The 14,763-nt window shown below is 40.5% G+C and overlaps 2 protein-coding genes across 2 annotated transcripts; both read left to right on the plus strand.

Annotated features, from left to right (window-relative positions):
• Nucleotides 1–4: 4 nt before the first annotated feature.
• LOC116377187 (myosin heavy chain, fast skeletal muscle-like) lies at nt 5–8,440 on the plus strand (the record flags this gene model as incomplete). Its single annotated transcript, XM_031838764.1, has 23 exons — nt 5–69; nt 155–278; nt 989–1,125; nt 1,209–1,464; nt 1,549–1,791; nt 1,876–2,052; nt 2,139–2,284; nt 2,379–2,469; nt 2,569–2,958; nt 3,070–3,196; nt 3,286–3,404; nt 3,493–3,689; nt 3,984–4,167; nt 4,283–4,448; nt 4,566–4,690; nt 4,801–5,109; nt 5,203–5,406; nt 5,513–5,638; nt 5,723–5,893; nt 5,982–6,086; nt 6,186–6,281; nt 8,024–8,155; nt 8,352–8,440. Coding segments are annotated over 23 exons (3,711 nt in total), but the record flags the coding sequence as incomplete, so codon positions are not given.
• A 5,440-nt stretch (nt 8,441–13,880) lies between these two features.
• Nucleotides 13,881–14,758, plus strand: LOC116377186 (myosin heavy chain, fast skeletal muscle-like; the record flags this gene model as incomplete). Its single annotated transcript, XM_031838763.1, has 4 exons — nt 13,881–13,910; nt 14,028–14,070; nt 14,393–14,614; nt 14,690–14,758. Coding segments are annotated over exons 3-4 (276 nt in total), but the record flags the coding sequence as incomplete, so codon positions are not given.
• Nucleotides 14,759–14,763: the final 5 nt, after the last annotated feature.

The following is a 14,763-nucleotide window of genomic DNA, read 5'->3' on the forward strand; positions in this document are numbered from 1 at the left end:
GCTGGAGGGTATCAGAATCTGCAGGAAAGGTTTCCCCAGCAGAATTCCCTATGCTGACTTCAAGCAGAGGTATCAATGGATATTTTCATAGAATGTTAATGTGGACCATTGAAATAAAAAGGTCACAAAATGACCATTAACTCTCTCATAAAAGGTACAAGGTGCTGAATGCCAGTGTCATCCCCGATGGCCAGTTCATTGACAACAAGAAGGCTTCAGAGAAGCTGCTTGGGTCAATTGATGTCCCACATGATGAGTACAAATTTGGACACACCAAGGTAAGCACTTTCCTTTCCTTATTTAACCGAAGAATAATTACCAAGGAGGTTAAGTTGTTTAGTCCAGTATGTAGTATGATTGTTGTTTGCATCTTTTTGTCTGTCTGTCTACAGCTAATCTCGCATTCTGCTGGACCCATCAGCCTGATGTTTTTTTTAATGCTAATTTATGACTGTATGCTCTAGGACCGAGGTCGTGGTTCCAGTGGTTACTCTTCACTACTGTTAACCTGCCGGTAGTGGCCACAAGTGATCAACAATTGCTTCAGTTTGGACTCTTCAATCAAACATTACAGCAATGATCATATACGAACAGGGTTAGAGATTAAAGGCGTCCTGTTGTTGCAGTAAACCGCAGTCATCTTCGCAAATGAAAAACTCAATTGAGCGTGGACTCAGGCAGAGCGTGTCTTCTCATGTCAGCAGGAGGACATTTCGTTAGTTGTTAGCTGTTAGCAGATGACAGCAGATAACACATTTTTTAGCTGTGATTCTGGGACAGCTGCATAGATAAAAATGACAGCATATGAACGTGTGAGTGAAAAATGCATCCGACACAGGTTAAGTCAAGAAAATAAGTAATTGTTGTATTTATTCAATCAACCATTACAGAAGTGGTCGTTGCAGACAGACCATGCTGAGTTTTAGATGATGTGAAGTATTCACTTCCTCAGTTCATCCTCCCTGTAATTTATTTGTTGTTTGTTTAGGTGTTCTTCAAGGCCGGTCTGCTAGGTACCCTTGAGGAGATGAGAGATGAAAAACTGGCATCACTGGTCACCATGACTCAAGCTTTGGCCCGTGGTTACGTCATGAGAAAGGAGTTTGTGAAGATGACTGAGAGGAGGCATGTTGAAAATAACTCATTCTGAATGATGGTATGAAAAATCACAAACAACATTGTCCATAACAGCTACTTCTTGTCTGCAGGGAAGCCATCTATTCCATCCAGTACAATATCCGCTCATTCATGAATGTGAAACACTGGCCATGGATGAAGGTGTACTACAAGATCAAGCCTCTGCTGAAGAGTGCTGAAACTGAGAAGGAGCTGGCAAACATGAAGGAGAACTATGAAAAGATGAAAACTGACTTGGCTGCTGCCCTGTCCAAGAAGAAGGAGCTGGAGGAGAAGATGGTTTCCCTTCTGCAGGAGAAAAATGATCTGCAGCTGCAAATAGCATCTGTGAGTACACATCAACAGACAGTTGTGCTTTTTCATGTTGTTCATTGTTGGTGTTCTGACATCTATTTGCATTAAATGGATTAGGAAGGAGATAATCTCTCAGATGCTGAGGAGAGATGTGAGGGTCTTATCAAGGGCAAGATTCAGATGGAGGCCAAACTCAAAGAGACAAGTGAGAGACTGGAGGATGAAGAGGAAATCAATGCTGAGCTCACTGCCAAAAAGAGAAAGCTGGAGGATGAATGCTCTGAGCTCAAGAAGGATATTGATGACCTGGAGCTTACCTTGGCCAAAGTGGAGAAGGAGAAACATGCCACTGAGAACAAGGTTTGTAAATAATAATCTGACCATCATATCAAGTAAAATGATAATGATTAGCGCTTATTCACGAGATCTTTCTTGCACACTTAGGTCAAGAACCTGACCGAGGAGATGGCCTCTCAGGATGAGAGCCTTGCTAAGTTGACCAAGGAAAAGAAAGCCCTTCAGGAGTCTCATCAGCAGACACTTGATGACCTGCAGGCTGAGGAAGACAAAGTCAACACTCTGACCAAGGCCAAGACCAAGCTTGAGCAGCAAGTGGACGATGTAAGTTTACAAATACTCTTGGATTGAAGAAGCAAAATTGTTCTTGGTCGTGATGATTACAGTGTGAACAAATATTATTTGTTCAGCTTGAGGGTTCTCTGGAGCAAGAGAAGAAGCTGCGTATGGACCTTGAGAGAACCAAGAGGAAGCTCGAGGGTGATCTGAAACTGGCCCAGGAATCCATTATGGACCTTGAGAATGAAAAGCAGCAGTCTGATGAGAAAATTAAAAAGTAATGTACTTTTTTGAATTTGCACAACAACCATTCTTTTGAAAAAGAATGTCAACTGCATGAACTATATGTATTTTATCTTTAATTCTCACAGGAAGGACTTTGAAACCAGTCAGCTCCTTAGCAAGATTGAAGATGAGCAGTCAATGGGTGCTCAGCTTCAGAAGAAGATCAAGGAGCTTCAGGTGACATATTTTGTTACAGAAAACATTACTGCACCCATTTCCTAATGTGTGTATCAAAAGTGAAAGTTTACTGAAAGAAATTACACCTACATTCAACAGGCCCGCATTGAGGAACTGGAGGAAGAGATTGAGGCTGAGCGTGCTGCTCGTGCCAAGGTGGAAAAGCAGAGAGCTGACCTCTCCAGGGAACTTGAGGAGATCAGTGAGAGGCTAGAGGAGGCTGGTGGTGCCACCTCTGCTCAGATTGAGATGAACAAGAAGCGTGAGGTTGAGTTCCAGAAGCTCCGTCGAGACCTTGAGGAGTCCACTCTGCAGCATGAATCCACTGCCGCTGCTCTTCGCAAGAAGCAGGCTGACAGCGTTGCTGAGCTGGGAGAGCAGATTGACAACCTCCAGCGTGTTAAGCAGAAGCTTGAGAAGGAAAAGAGTGAATACAAGATGGAGATCGATGACCTCTCCAGCAACATGGAGAATGTTGCTAAAGCAAAGGTACACAATGCATGCCATGCTATTTTATTACCCAAATTAATGTCGACAATATAGCATGTAATATTATGAATGAAATCTGATCAATGATCTCATCTCTCTTTTACTCATTAGGGAAATCTTGAAAAGATGTGCCGTACTCTTGAGGACCAACTTAGCGAACTGAAGACCAAGAATGATGAAAATGTTCGTCAGATCAATGACACAAGTTCACAGAAAGCCCGTCTCCTGACAGAAAATGGTATCTGCAAGTTATCATTGAAAGTTTTGTTGTGCATGTTATTGAGAAACGTAAGATGAACTAATGTATCATGACATTTTTCACACAAGGTGAGTTCAGCCGTCAAATTGAAGAGAAAGAATCGCTTGTCTCCCAGCTGACCAGAGGCAAACAGGCCTTCACACAGCAGATTGAGGAGCTGAAGAGACAGACTGAAGAGGAGGTTAAGGTAAGAAACCATTAAGTAAGTGTACATTGGAATTATCCGAGTTGGAATTTAGAAATTTTGTAAATTCATGAATCATTTTTATAAACAGGCCAAGAATGCTCTTGCCCATGGACTGCAATCAGCTCGCCATGACTGTGATCTGCTGAGAGAGCAGTTTGAGGAGGAGCAGGAGGCCAAGGCTGAACTGCAGCGTGGAATGTCCAAGGCCAACAGTGAGGTGGCTCAGTGGAGATCTAAGTATGAGACTGATGCTATTCAGCGCACTGAGGAGCTTGAGGAATCCAAGTGAGTAACATTCAAACAATTATGTAGCCAATTCAGAAGTTTAGCATTTTAGGGATTCTCAACTGGCAACTGCATTACTTGTATCAACAATTGAATTTAAATGCATTTATATATTTTACATGCAGTTAATATCATATTTTGCGGCAAACATTTTAGATTACAGCACTGCTTTAATATGTTTATCCAAGGTCTCAGATGATGTATTTGTTTGTATTTCATACATTCAAAAATATCTGGAAAAAGGTTTTTGTAACGATTTGTATTTCACTGAGCGACAAATTCTTCTTCAAACAGGAAAAAGCTTGCCCAGCGCCTTCAGGAGGCTGAGGAGCAGATTGAGGCAGTGAATTCCAAATGTGCTTCTCTTGAGAAAACCAAACAGAGGCTCCAGAGTGAGGTGGAGGACCTCATGATTGATGTGGAGAGGGCCAACAGTCTCGCAGCCAACCTTGACAAGAAGCAGAGGAACTTTGACAAGGTAGCATTGTTTACTTTGTGTGGCCAAGCCATACCAACTATAACATAGATATATATATATATTTGTCTTTATAGTGCTACGCAACCAACTGAACTGTAGTAATTGTGCTATTCAGGTGTTGGCAGAGTGGAAACAGAAGTATGAGGAGGGTCAGGCAGAGCTTGAGGGAGCACAGAAGGAGGCTCGTTCTCTCAGCACTGAGCTGTTCAAGATGAAGAACTCTTATGAGGAAACTCTGGATCACCTGGAAACCATGAAGCGTGAAAACAAGAACCTGCAACGTGAGTTCAACATAATGTAAATTGTTCATTGTATTCAACACGTGTATGTGTTGGAATACAGTATTTATATGTACACTTCAAGGCTTAACAATATTAAACAAATGTATCTATCTGCAGAGGAGATCTCAGATCTGACTGAACAGATTGGTGAGACTGGCAAGAGCATCCATGAGCTGGAGAAGTCCAAGAAGCAGTTGGAGACAGAGAAGACTGAGATCCAGACAGCTCTTGAAGAGGCTGAGGTACATCTTTTTTTCCTGGAGAGATCTTCTGAAAAAAATTGCAAATATAAAAAAAGAAGCAGAAATGGATTGAAGGCAGTGATGAATATTTCATTCTTTGATATCATCAGGGAACTCTGGAACATGAAGAGTCTAAGATCCTGCGTGTCCAGTTGGAGCTCAACCAGATCAAGGGTGAGGTGGACAGGAAGCTGGCAGAGAAAGATGAGGAGATGGAGCAGATCAAGAGGAACAGCCAGAGAGTGATTGACTCCATGCAGAGCACTCTGGACTCTGAGGTCAGGAGCAGGAACGATGCCCTGAGGATCAAGAAGAAGATGGAGGGAGACCTGAATGAGATGGAGGTCCAGCTGAGCCACGCCAATCGCCAGGCTGCTGAGTCCCAGAAGCAGCTGAGGAATGTGCAGGCACAGTTTAAGGTATTGTAAGACACAGAGTTGTTCCACAGTCTACGGTCAGTACAGGGACATTTTGGCATTCATGGGAATATTTTCATGACATTTTTTCACTAGGATGCACAACTGCACCTTGATGATGCTGTTAGAGCCCAGGAAGACTTCAAGGAACAAGCTGCCATGGTGGAACGCAGGAACGGTCTCATGACTGCTGAAATTGAGGAACTTAGAGCTGCTCTGGAGCAAACAGAGAGAAGCCGCAAAATGGCAGAGCAGGAGCTGGTGGACGCCAGTGAGCGTGTTGGACTTCTGCACTCTCAGGTGAACAAACTCCTTTAGTTTCTTCAATAATTCAATAATGAGATTTACTATAGTGTAAAAATGAGACATGTGATGATTTAACTGCGAAAATCATTTTATCTTTTAGAACACAAGCCTCATGAACACCAAGAAGAAGCTTGAGGCTGATCTGGTCCAGGTCCAGGGTGAAGTGGATGACACTGTTCAGGAAGCAAGGAATGCAGAGGAGAAGGCCAAGAAGGCCATCACTGATGTAGGTTTAAATTTTGTTCTTACTTTTACTCCAATGTGGTTTTTAAAGATATTGCTAAATAACATGTTATGCTGTCTCCTCTAGGCTGCTATGATGGCTGAAGAGCTGAAGAAGGAGCAGGACACCAGTGCTCACCTGGAGAGGATGAAGAAGAACCTGGAGGTTGGTGTCAAGGACCTGCAGCACCGCCTGGATGAGGCTGAGAACCTGGCCATGAAGGGTGGCAAGAAGCAGCTCCAGAAACTTGAGTCAAGGGTAAGAAAGTCATGTTAAGGTTTACAAAGCTGAAGCAAGACATTGAAACAATATGGAAACTTGCTTATTTTCTTATTGTGTTTTGAAGGTGCGTGAGCTGGAGACAGAGGTTGAGACTGAGCAGAGACGTGGAGTAGATGCTGTTAAGGGTGTCCGCAAATATGAGAGGAGAGTGAAGGAGCTCACCTATCAGGTACAGTCCCTTTGATAGTTAAAATGTACAGGACAAAATTATCCAATATACTTACCATTAAAGACATTTTAACTTGCACATCTACATTGTCTATTACAGACTGAAGAGGACAAGAAAAATGGCTCCAGGCTGCAAGATCTGGTTGACAAGTTGCAACTCAAGGTGAAGGCCTACAAGAGGCAGTCTGAGGAAGCGGTAAGGACAAAACATTTATTTTAAACAATGCAAACGTAATACTATTATACAGTGGCGGGCCGTGCATTTTATTCCTGGCCCTTCACTGCTGTCCTGCAGCTGAAATGCCACCTTACAACCTCATGATGGTGCCACAGCTACAGTTATTATTTGTTTCTAGGGCTGTGACTATATACGTATTCGTATTAAACCGTTCAGTATGGGGTTTACAAACCGAATAATACGTTTGAATAATACTAGTGCATTTGGAAAATGCAGAAGCTTGAATTGTGGGAAATATAATGTTTTCTGCGCTCATGTAGGACAGTGGTTCTCAACTGGTCTGGCTGCGGGACTCACCATCACTCCTTAATGACAAGCCTCGACTTATTTTCTCTTTTGGAGACTGTCTTATGATTTTACTTTCACAACTCGCATAATAGTTGTACTGCTCTGGTATCTCTTTCCTCGTCTCAGCCCCAGGAAATTTGTCAGAATGCCCATATTTGATTGGCTGAGCTGCATCACGTGATGTGATTCACAACAAATTGGTCGGTGTTTTTCCTGCACCCCTGAACAAGTGCCGTAAATGCTGGAATAATTCCGCTGCATAAAAAATATCCCTCTAAACTAAAAGCACAAGATTTTTTTATTTTCTTTTGTCAGGCAAAGGGCCGCGACCCACTGAAAACGGGTCTGTGACGCACCAGTTGAGAATCACCGATGTAGGAGACAACAGAACCGGAACAAAAAAAAACACAACAAAAAACACCTGGGGCTCCGCAAGTGTTCTGGGAGGCTATGCTAACTAGCTTAACGGGAAAACAACAGCAGCAACATGCATTCTGCTACACACTCAAGGGCCATTCAGATATTAGATGTAAAAAAACAAATGCAGTTGATTTACAAATGCAGTTGACTTACCAAACTCCATGCTCCTTTCTTTGTTGACAAAGACTTTCATCCCAGTTAAATCCCAACTCACAAATCCGTTTCTCCTGCTTCAGCCATTGAGTGTTAAAAAAACAAAGCTAGGTAAAAAAAAAAATAATCTACACCAAGCAAAATGCTAAAAATGTCATAATTTCTTCCATATCTTTCAATTTGAACTCTCACTACTCCGACTAAGCGTCTGATGGCTATTTTAAATGTTGTTTCACGATAGTCACCTGCTCGCCCACTGACCAATCACAGCACATGCTGCACCTCACTGAAGAGCTGCACATGGAAACTGAGCTGCACGTAATGCTGACGTAGTTGTAGGCCAGCTAGCAGGCTCTGGCACGTCAAAGAATACGCCCAACATGTCAAACTAAAGATCTGATTGGTTGAACACTATGACAATCAACAATATCGTCCCCATTCACTTAAACTGCACATGGATTCACGTGTGAGTCTGCAGGCCTCGGGCCTCTCTTCTTACCTAGAGACACAGAGGTGAAATCTGATTGGATGAAAGCTCTACTTAAAACAAGCTGTACTGGAAGCAGAGCAACTGAGGAAGACAGTAGCTGTGCAATAAGAAAATAAGATAATGGGGAAAATATTTTTATAAATTACAATACATGTAGTGTATTTATGAAAAAATATTAAATTATAAAATAGCTATAACTTTGTGATTCTGTTTAGGCAGGCAGAGAAGGCCTTGCAGGCGCTGACGGCCCACCACTGCTATTATAATTATTTCATGTACACTAGACATTTGACCTTTTTAAACATTTATATATATTTTTTTATGTATGCTGTATTTTCTTGTATTCCAGGAGGAGCAGGCCAATGTCCATCTGTCCAAGTGCAGGAAGGTCCAGCATGAGCTGGAGGAGGCTGAGGAGCGTGCTGACATTGCAGAGTCCCAGGTCAACAAGCTGAGAGCAAAGAGCCGTGACTCTGGCAAGGTAAACTATGTCAGTTTAGTGAAAAATCACCAAAATGTTAATCATCATTCTTTGATATATCTCTCAATATGTTAGAGCAGATTATTTACAGTATTATATTGACCTTAAATTCAAAGACTATAAAATGAACTGATCAAAATGTTTGTCCCCTTAAGTTTATTAAAACTCACACAAACCATTTATTTGTTTTTTACAGGGAAAAGAAGTAGCTGAATAAAGCATATTGAATGTTTCATTGTGTTGAATCATAAAATATGATATAATTCATGCTGAAACAATAAAGGTTTAGTTGTTGATCTGAAATTCTGTCTGTAATACTTGTATCACTTTGTTTCCCATGAAAGGAAGTTGATGTGAGATTTGGATAATACATTTTTATTCTCAGGGCATGAAAATCTTCCAAATAATCTTTAAGGGTAACCAAGATTTTTACAGTCGTTAACTAACACCAACTGATTTTGTTGGAGCAAAATAAAATAAACTGTTCATAATTCATACAACATTTAACATTGTTAAAGCCCCTTGAGATAAAATCACTGTAGCAATTGTTGGGATCTGACTATATGGCTTCGACATGTGCTGTGGAACAAAGAGAGTCAGGCCTTCCCTTTTGCAAGCAAAGGTTTCATTCTGATTGTAGTTTGAGCACCAAACCCCCAGCTCTGATGAAATTCACATTAGGGTGTGAGTTTCCTCCCCCCCAAAACTATGCGTTCCTGAAGTTACCTGAAAGCAGCGCCGCAATCTAATTGGCCGAGAGCCAAGACAACCCAGGACCCCTGTGGTTCAGCCACTGTTCTACAAAACTACCTGCAACCCCCACCTCAAGGCTTTTTCCCTTCGACCTCCGTCGAGCTAGGGAGCACACCAACGTTGTTTCCCTTTTCGTCCAAATCCTAGGTCTAACAGTTTATATTCGCTGGCCGAATTCACCAAACTATCTATTTTATCTTTGTTCGTATCCACGAAGCGAACCCTTTTATTCCTGCAGAAGTGAAGAAGCAAGACTTCTTCAGAGAGAGAGAGAGAGAGAACTTCCACTCTCCACCAAGCGCCTCGTTTGCTCTGGCCATAAGGACGCGAAAATCCCTGATCCAGACGAAAGCGAAATAGATTCTGGGCAGAGTTAGAGAGAGTTAGTTTGTGTTTATTTTATCTTGTTTGTGTGCTTAAAGTACTGTTCATTTTTATAACGTGGTATATGCTTTATGATCACCGACACTGGCGATCCCTGAAATTGCTAGTGTTGTGTAGAAGTTAGCGTGTATTCCATGCTACCGTGATTCGTGTCGAGACAGCCGCAGTGAGGTCGAAGTTGCTTCTCATCAGTTCAGGAGGTCAGAACAAAGAGTCGCGGTTCTTGCTCCCCTGGTTGAGAGAGCAATCTTCCGTACTCCCGCGCGGCGCAGAGGATCTTCATCTTTTGTTTTATTTCATTTTGTTTTGTTCCTTTCCCTTCTCTTTTACTCATCCACACACACATATAGCTTTGAGCTAATGTAGCTACGTGCTAAACGGCTAGCGGCACGTATAGACGCCAGGTCTCCTGTTGGCTATCCGCCATTTTTGATTCTCACGCATGAGAGACGTCACCACGTCCCAACTATGTCATACGTCGCTGAGCTGTTCCCTCGCTCCACCCTCTTACGCACACATACACACACACACACACTTCCCCCCCCCCCTCTTTTCAATCGTCTGTTGATTTTAGATAGCGTGCTCATGAATGTATAGTTGTTGTTAGTTTAGATATTAGTTGACTAGATCATTAGTATTAGAACGTAATAAACTCTGTTATATTTTAAAGAGCAGCTGTCTGTGATTACTTTGTGCATGTATTGTGATGATAGCTGCATATGTGGTCTGTGCTCGAACTTAAACCTTCACTTTCACTCTGAATGTGTAATCGTACTCAGACTATTGACATTGCGAGTCAACACTAATTATGAGACTTAGTTTTATCGTTTGGTTATTGGTCTCTGTTTGCAGGGTGGTTCCCCGTTATTATTAATAATCATTAATAATTATTACTGACATTAATAATACTATTGATGTCAAGAATTTAGTTTCTTTGATGCTGATAACCCAAACACGCTCCTTTATGTTCCCAACATAATGGTGCCCCCTTTTTGAGGCTATGTTATTCCCAACACAATTGTAACTTACAAAGTTTTTAGCCAACCAGTGACCAGAAATCCTAGAAACGTCCTTAATATTTGAGGTGAAGGTGGTATTGGCAGCTGACAAGGAAACAAACAAAAGTGTCACTTAAATCACTTTAATCCTAACCTGGACAACAGGAACAGTAATAGATACATTAATTGCATAATCTAAGACGGGCTCTCACTAGTGGGCTATTTATGGAAGCCACAGGAAGTACTAGACAGCCTGATCAATCTTGCATACTCATATTTGGCTCTGATCAGAGAGCAGTCAGCCGCACTTGTTCACAAAATCAACAAATGTTGTCACTATATATTAAATCAAATATGTATATATATATACAGTATATATGAACCAGACCCTCCTCAAAAACAGTGTGCATGCACATACATTCAAACATATATTCAAAGATAAATATTAATTGGTTGGAAGTGTGAAGTGAATGACTTGGGGACACATTATTTTCAAAGAAAATTAAATTCAGAATTTAAATCATTCTTAATAACAAGGTTTTTTTCAGATTGCCAACCACAAAACCATGTCACTTTTTTTGGTGACAATTTAGAGTGTTTTTCACGCTGCAAGTTCAACACTATTGCCCGTGACATTTTAAAATGTTGCTCAACAAATGGAATGAGGTTGACATTCAATATGCACTGCAAGGAGCCACAAATGGAGTTGAAGCTATGTCTGCAGAGTCAGTAGAAATGTTAATAGCTTGACATATGAGTGTGAAAAGCAGACATATCTCTTACACGAAACAAAAATAGCAGCAATTTTCCAGTATTTATTTCTTGTGAAACTATTTATATAAACAGTACTGCTGAAATAATTTAATTTTGAAGTTTTTTTCTCCATTTAGTATTTTTTAATCAAACAAATTAAACAACCTGTGAGATAGATTAGAATACATGGTTATCCGAAAATTAAAGTTGTATATTGTAAGTGGGGATTATCACAAATTGAGGATGTGCCTTTACTGACGGAAACCTGAACCATGAGATGTACATACCAGCAACAAGTGTCACTCACGTAGGCAACAGCTGTGAAACTTACCATATTTGGCATGTGTCCCACATTTAACTTCTGCTTTGTAAACAACACAAGTTCAACACAAGAATTCCATTGCCACTCTGTGAGTGTGGTAGAAGACCTATAAAGCTCAAGTTTGTGGTGAATTGATGTATGCTTTAGACCACAGTAGTTCAAATGTACAGTACTGTTATACAACATGATGTAATAGAGCAATATGTTATAATAATTCAACATGCTGATATTCATTATTTATTATTTTACCTACAACAATTTAGGTTAGGTATGCACAACAAATATTAACTAATTCCACACAGGATGAAAGTACAGATCAATTACATTACCTTAGCATAAAAGTGGAATTAACACACATAAGTAACCCCCCACTATGCGTAGAGTCAGTCAACAGGTGGCAGAAATTGAGGATCTAAGGGATCCTCTGAAATAGACAGAGGGAGGTTGCGAAGTCTTTGAGCAGCTGATGATGCTAGTGAGTGCATGCAAACATTCCTTGACGAATTCACAAATCAAATAATATATTCCCATCAGTCGTGTGATGATTAAAGTGAATCATCACATCCTGGAAGTTTTTGCTGAGGACCTGCAGCACTGCCTGGATGAGGCTGAGAAGAGTGGCAAGAAGTACATTCATAAACTAAAGTGTGTTTGTTTACATAGATATTCAAAACACAAAATAAATCAAACCGGAAAACGCTAAAAACATTAAGACATGCAAATTCACGTAATATCAAAAACTGATGAAAAACATTGCCAGGCTGAAAGATCTGGTAGTTAGCTGAGAGGGAAGGCCTATTAGAACATAATGCGGGAGCAGCAAGAGCTCCCTATCATGCTCTTGAGGATTAAATGCTGCGCTCAGCTCACAAGCTTGACAGATCTGGAACCGCTGGAGTTATGACAATTATGGGACCTAAAAATGGGATTAAACGAAAAGGTTGAGAAATCCTCACCTACATGTACCAACTTCTTGAAATTTTTCTTGAACAGGGAAAGAAGGCAAATGAAAAGCCCATTCTGGCTCAAGTGCTGTTTGAACAATGTAATGGTCTAACAGGAGATGACTGTAATTTTCACCACATTGTTTCCCCTGAGCAACATATTCAAATTTATATCAGAGCAATATGAAAAAAAAAACTTTACACAAAAAAATCTGCATTTCTCAAAATAATGATTGCTCCCAATATCCAAACATTCCGGGCTCTCCTGGCATTGCAGCCCTGTGTCACTGCCCTCCCCCACATTACCCTCGCCAACTGTAGGGTTGAACAATTTAAATCTCACTCATTGGCTTAGGACAATGACCGCTGTAGTCAACTTGGATTTATGGCAGCTGCAATGGAATCCAATGGTGGCCCTGAGTAACAGTAAAAATACATGTCTAAATATATCAAAACGTCCATAGGTGTCAATGTCTCAAAGCATTCCTGCAGCATAATCCACTGCTACATGTGTGGATTATTTTTGATTAGTATGTGTAATGATGTTGTCAATTTTTTCACACCAGTTTCTACTATATGCTTTCATTTACTACTTAGAGTACAACTATTTCAGCAAAACAAATCACTAGTTGGCCCAGTATTATGAAAAAAAAGAAGTCATATAATGGGTGACTAGCTCTCTGTGAGGTAGAGCTAAACCATAATTGAATGTGTTGCTCATGTTTGCACATAAAATAGTTGTCCTATTTTTGTTCCCCATCCTTATCATCTCTCTGATTAAATAAGTTTAGAATGCAAGATATCGTCCTCTATTATCGACTACACAAATAGGGCTATCCCGTCTCTGTGAATTTTGGCTGATGGGAAATGATAATTCTGCCTAAATATGGGAACAGCTCAGGAACACCACCAATGTTTATCCTACAGCTCCGAAAATGTTCTGGAAAACAATGTTTAATACACTTCTTAAGTATAAGAATCACACTTTGATGGGGTTACTTCAACAGGGACGAATAATAATGATGAACGTGTACTTGGGCTATGTTGCAACCAAAAAAGTAACACTTTGACGTGAAAGAATTTACGTTCGAAGCCTATAAAGTTCCTCAGGGTTATAGGTACACACGTAAAGCACAAGTGAAATGCGAGATGCTACGCGACTTTTGTAGATATCCGTATAGATTAAAATGTAAGCATATCTGTTCCATCATCTGTGCATCACACAGAGAACTGAAATTTGGACTGAAAAGTATTCTGTGGTGTTATATAGTTAATCAATGGGACATGGTCAGGGTCCATTTAGAAATGCCTGATATGAAAATGTAAATGTAAATCTAATCTAAAAAAACTGCTCCATATATACCCCTCTCATTTCTCTTATTGATTGAGATGATATGTGTGACTGGCCTCACTGGCTGAAATCCAAAACACCAGACAAATATCCTAGCAGCACCTGCTTCAATCGATGCCGGGAGCACACTCCACATTTGGCATGTGTCCATATTTAACTTATGCTGCGTAAGCAAGACAAGTTCAATATAAGGGGTCGACCAACACAGAGCAGGGTGGTGGTAGAAGACTCTTGGAGACTACAGCTTGTGGTAAGCATATGTTCTACATGTTTTAGAGAATGTATTAAATATTTGAGACAATACTTTTTGTTGAACAAATCTTTACAAACCTGCATTAATAACTGAAAATATATATGTTCCCAACAGGATTGTGGAATATATATCAGCATTTTCATATAGAGGGGGTCAGGTATGAACATCTTTCATTATACTAATTTGTATGTATGATATGTGAAACATTTCATTCAGTTGCAAAGTCATCCAACTTTGTCAAAAAAGTAAGTTAGTGTGAATGTAATCGCCATCAACTCAGTATGGAAAACTATTTCTAATTAACAAAGGTGAAATCAATTTGAAAGAAATATGTTGACCATTTAATTGAACTTGGTAATTCGGTTTCGTTCAATCAAATGACTTGAAGACATTTGTTTTAACAAAGATTAATATGATTACTCATATATATTATTACCTCGGAGAAGTAAACTTGCAGTTCCTTTGTAATTATCTAACAGACATAAGCCGCCACCATGAGTACAGACGCGGAGATGGCCACGTATGGCAAAGCTGCCATTTACCTACGTAAGACAGAGAGGGAGAGAATAGAGGCTCAAGCCGCACCATTTGATGCCAAGAGTGCCTGCTACGTGACCGATGTCAAGGAGCTGTACTTGAAGGGAACAATCATCAAGAAAGATGGTGACAAAGTCACAGTCAAAGTCCTGGACACTCAGGAGGTTGGTATCATAAAGTCAGAGCCAACTGGGAATTCAATATGATCAGTTCTCATTGTGACAAATGTCATGTTTCAGGAGAAGACAGTTAAAGAAGCTGACATCAGTCCAATGAATCCTCCCAAGTATGACAAGATTGAGGACATGGCCAT

This window comes from Anarrhichthys ocellatus, unplaced genomic scaffold (genome assembly GCF_004355925.1).
Source record: "Anarrhichthys ocellatus isolate YVR2014 unplaced genomic scaffold, GSC_Weel_1.0 scaffold993, whole genome shotgun sequence".
Taxonomy (NCBI): Eukaryota; Metazoa; Chordata; class Actinopteri; order Perciformes; family Anarhichadidae; genus Anarrhichthys; species Anarrhichthys ocellatus.